At 46.9% G+C, this 3404-nt stretch overlaps 1 protein-coding gene across 2 annotated transcripts in view; it reads right to left on the reverse strand.

Annotated features, from left to right (window-relative positions):
• Nucleotides 1-1105: 1105 nt before the first annotated feature.
• Nucleotides 1106-3404, reverse strand: part of LOC106698181 (serine protease 58-like) — a 90333-nt gene continuing 88034 nt past the window's right edge. Inside the window, exons 2-3 of one of the 2 annotated variants that reach the window (XM_023759653.1) lie at nucleotides 2748-2896; nucleotides 1106-2055 (exon numbers count right to left, since the gene is read on the reverse strand). In XM_023759653.1, coding sequence (XP_023615421.1) covers nucleotides 1906-2055; nucleotides 2748-2896 — 299 coding nt within the window. In that variant the 3' untranslated portion in view covers nucleotides 1106-1905. The remainder of the gene's footprint in view (nucleotides 2056-2747; nucleotides 2897-3404) is intronic. The other variant, XR_002830948.1, reaches the window with a different exon arrangement.

The following is a 3404-nucleotide window of genomic DNA, read 5'->3' on the forward strand; positions in this document are numbered from 1 at the left end:
CTTTCCCCGGCTTCCCCTACCTCCCCGGCACATGCCCTCACATCCCCGCCCCCCAGTGTCTTGGGTCCATTAGTTATGCTTATATGCATGCATACAAGTCTTTTGGTTGATTTCTTACACCACCACCACCCCCCCCCCCCTGCCGCAGCGTTCCTGCTGTAGTTTGACAATCTTTGATGGGTGTTTTGATTGTACCCAGGATTTTAATTGTAGAGATAACTGAGTGAGGACACTGAGAGGCCAACATCATGAAGAGCGTTCACTAAGGGGCAAGCCAGGCCAAGCAGGGATATGTGAGGAAGAGCCTGCCAGCCCAGGCAGGAAGCAGCAGGAGGGAAGGGAAGCCACAGGCACAAGCCTTTCCTGTGGTTTCCGAAAGAGGCAATGGGCAGGCAGGGCAGGCCAGTGTGAGCAAGTTCAGGATTGTGGAATCTGAATCATTTCAGTGGGTGCTGGGCTAGTGTGGGGTCTTTAGTTGTCTAATTCCTGACCCTGGAGTCATTTAGGGCAGGGAAATATTGGCCTGGTTTGTGAAAGATGGATAAAAGAGGTGGTTGGGAGTGTGGACTCTGAGTTGGTTTGTTTGTATATGGAAAGCATGTGATGGGGGAAGTCATTTGCTATCTCTAGGAATTTGTTAGCTTTGAGAGGGAAAGTCTTTCCCTGGCCAGCAAGGTCACCCCAGATATAAAAGAAATATAGAAAATAAAAAACTAGCCGGTTTGGCTCAGTAGATAGAGAATCAGCCTGCAGACCTAAGGGTCCCAGGTTCGATTCTGGTCAAGGGCACATGCCCGTATTGTGGGCTTGATTATTCCCAGTGTGGGGCACGCAGGAAGCAGCCGACCAATGATTCTCATTATTGATGTTTCTCTCTCTCTCCTGCTCCCTTCCTCTCTGAAATCAATACAAATATATTTAAAAAAAAACAAAACAGCCCTACCCGGTTTGACTCAGTGCATAGAGTGTCAGCCTGCAGACTGAAGGGTCCAGTCAAACGCATATGCCCAGGTTGCGAGCTCGATCCCCATTAGTAAGCATGCAGGAGGCAGCTGATCAATGATTCTCTTTCATCATTGATGTTTCTCGATCTCTCTCTCTCCCTCTCCCTTCCTCTCTGAAATCAATAAAAAAAATTTTTTTAAGAAAAAAAAACATACTGAAAACAATGGCTCATTCTGTGCACAACCCCTCCCAATCTGTACACACAAATGTATATTTGCACACTTACACACACACACAGGGACACAATTATAGTCACGTAAGTTTCAGTATTTCCCTGTTGTTTTTCTAGTGATATCATTCCAGCCATCTTAGATTTTCCTGTGCTTAGCATTTAGAAAGATCTCTCAGCTCATCCCTCCTTTCCTGTTGGTGGTCTGACCCACTTAACTCCTCTCCCCATTCCCTCAACTCTTAACCTTTTTGAAACCCTTATACTTGTTGCTTTCATAAAATGATAGCCTCTATTTTTAATAATTATGCTGCTAACAGCCTATTTAACATCCTGCATTTACTGCAGCCTGACTAGATACGATGGGGTGAGAGGCACAGACCCTGACTAACACTAATGATGTCAGACAAAAGGAGGCACCACCGAGGTGCCCACAATCTCACTGTCACATTCCTGGGGCCTACATGTCGTCTGGAGGGCGGTAGGCGGAGAACAGCTCAAGAAAAGTCTGGGGAAACCACGGCAGGTAAGTAGGAAGTTGGAGGAGAGGAAGGGAGTAGTGAGAAGTTATCCCGTTTATGAGAATAGTATCCAGCTCAAGTTCTTTGATAATCATTCAAGCTGGGACTGAGAACGGACAAGAGAAGTCAAGAGAATGGAAGGAACAGAAAACTTCTCGCAGCCAAGTTCCCATCTTGTTCTGAGGTAGAGGGAGAGGGACTGCAGAGAGCTCAGTTGGTACGGATGACCCTGAGAATCCAGTCTGCGTAGCGGGAAACCTTGGTGTAGTAGCCAATGTCACCCCTCAAAATGCACCCCTCTGCCCAGGAGAGGATCCCTTGGAGCTGGTTTTGGCACAGGATTGGGGCAGCATCTATTTCCTATTAGAAAAAGGAGAGATGGGTCAGGCAGAGTAGCCAAAACAAAGATGATCCAGTACCAAGTCCCTATCTGAGGGCCCAGAACAGAAAGGTGTGGTAATAAGGACTGGGAGGAATGTGTGGCGGCATCCTGGGGCCATCCCACCCCTCTCCCTAGGTCACGTCAGAGGACGCCATAAAAAAATGAGAACACACCCTGACCGGTTTGGCTCAGTGGATAGAGCAGTCGGCCTGCAGACTGAAGGGTCCCAGGTTCAATTCCGGTCAAGGGCATGTACCTTGGTTGCGGGCACATCCCCAGTAGGGGCTGTGCAGGAGGCAGCTGATCGATGTTTCTCTCTCATCAATGTTTCTAACTCTATTCCTCTCCCTTCCTCTCTGTAAAAAATCAATAAAATATATTTTTTTTAAAAAACACCAAAAAAAATACATATTTAAAAAAAAAATGAGAACACCCTGAGAAAATAAAAAACTAGCCAGTTTGGCTCAGTAGATAAGAGAATCAGCCTGCAGACCGAAGGGTCCCAGGTCCCACCCTGGCACCTAAGTTCACTCCTGATTGGAAGGGGGACACTTATTCCTTCCTGCACCCCATTTACCTTGATCTGCTCTTGAATGTAGAGACAAGACATTGGATTGGGTTATGGGAGATATGGATCCCAAAACAGTGTCTCAGAGGGAAAAAGAGTTACCTTACAGGAGTGTGTGCTCTCCAGAGATGACCCCGCACAGAACATGTTCTCTGTGATTTTGACAGGAAATTTCCTTATTGGGGACTCTTGGCAGTTTTCATTAGAGAACCAAAACACAGTCTGGTTTACCTTGGTATCAGGATCTGTCTCTGAGCACACGCGCGTGCGCACGCAGACAGAGAGAGAGAGAGAGAGAGAGAGAGAGAGAGAGACTTTGTTTCTCTTTGATCCTTCACATATTCATCTCCTTTTTTCTCTCCTTTCTTCCCTCTTTTCTGTTATTAACTTCTCCATTATTCAATGAAAGAAAAAGCCAAAATGAAAAGGACCCAGAACCCTAGCCAGTTTGGCTCAGTGGATAGAGTGTCGGCCTATGGACTAAAGGGTCCCGGATTCGATTCCAGTCAAGGGCATGTACCTTGGTTGCAGGTTCCTCCCCGGTCTAGACCCTGGTCAAGGTTCATGGAGGAGGCAACCAATCAATGTGTTTCTCTCACATCTAGCCTTCTGTCTTCCACTCTTCTTAAAAATCAATGGGAAAAATATCCTTAGGTGAGAATTAATGAAGAAGGAGGAGGAGGAGGAGGAGGAGGAGGAGGAGGAGGAGGAGGAGGAGGAGGAAGAAGGAGGAAGGAGGAAGAAGAAGAAGAAGAAGAA

This window comes from Myotis lucifugus, unplaced genomic scaffold (genome assembly GCF_000147115.1).
Source record: "Myotis lucifugus unplaced genomic scaffold, Myoluc2.0 scaffold_3, whole genome shotgun sequence".
In the NCBI taxonomy this organism is placed as follows: domain Eukaryota; kingdom Metazoa; phylum Chordata; class Mammalia; order Chiroptera; family Vespertilionidae; genus Myotis; species Myotis lucifugus.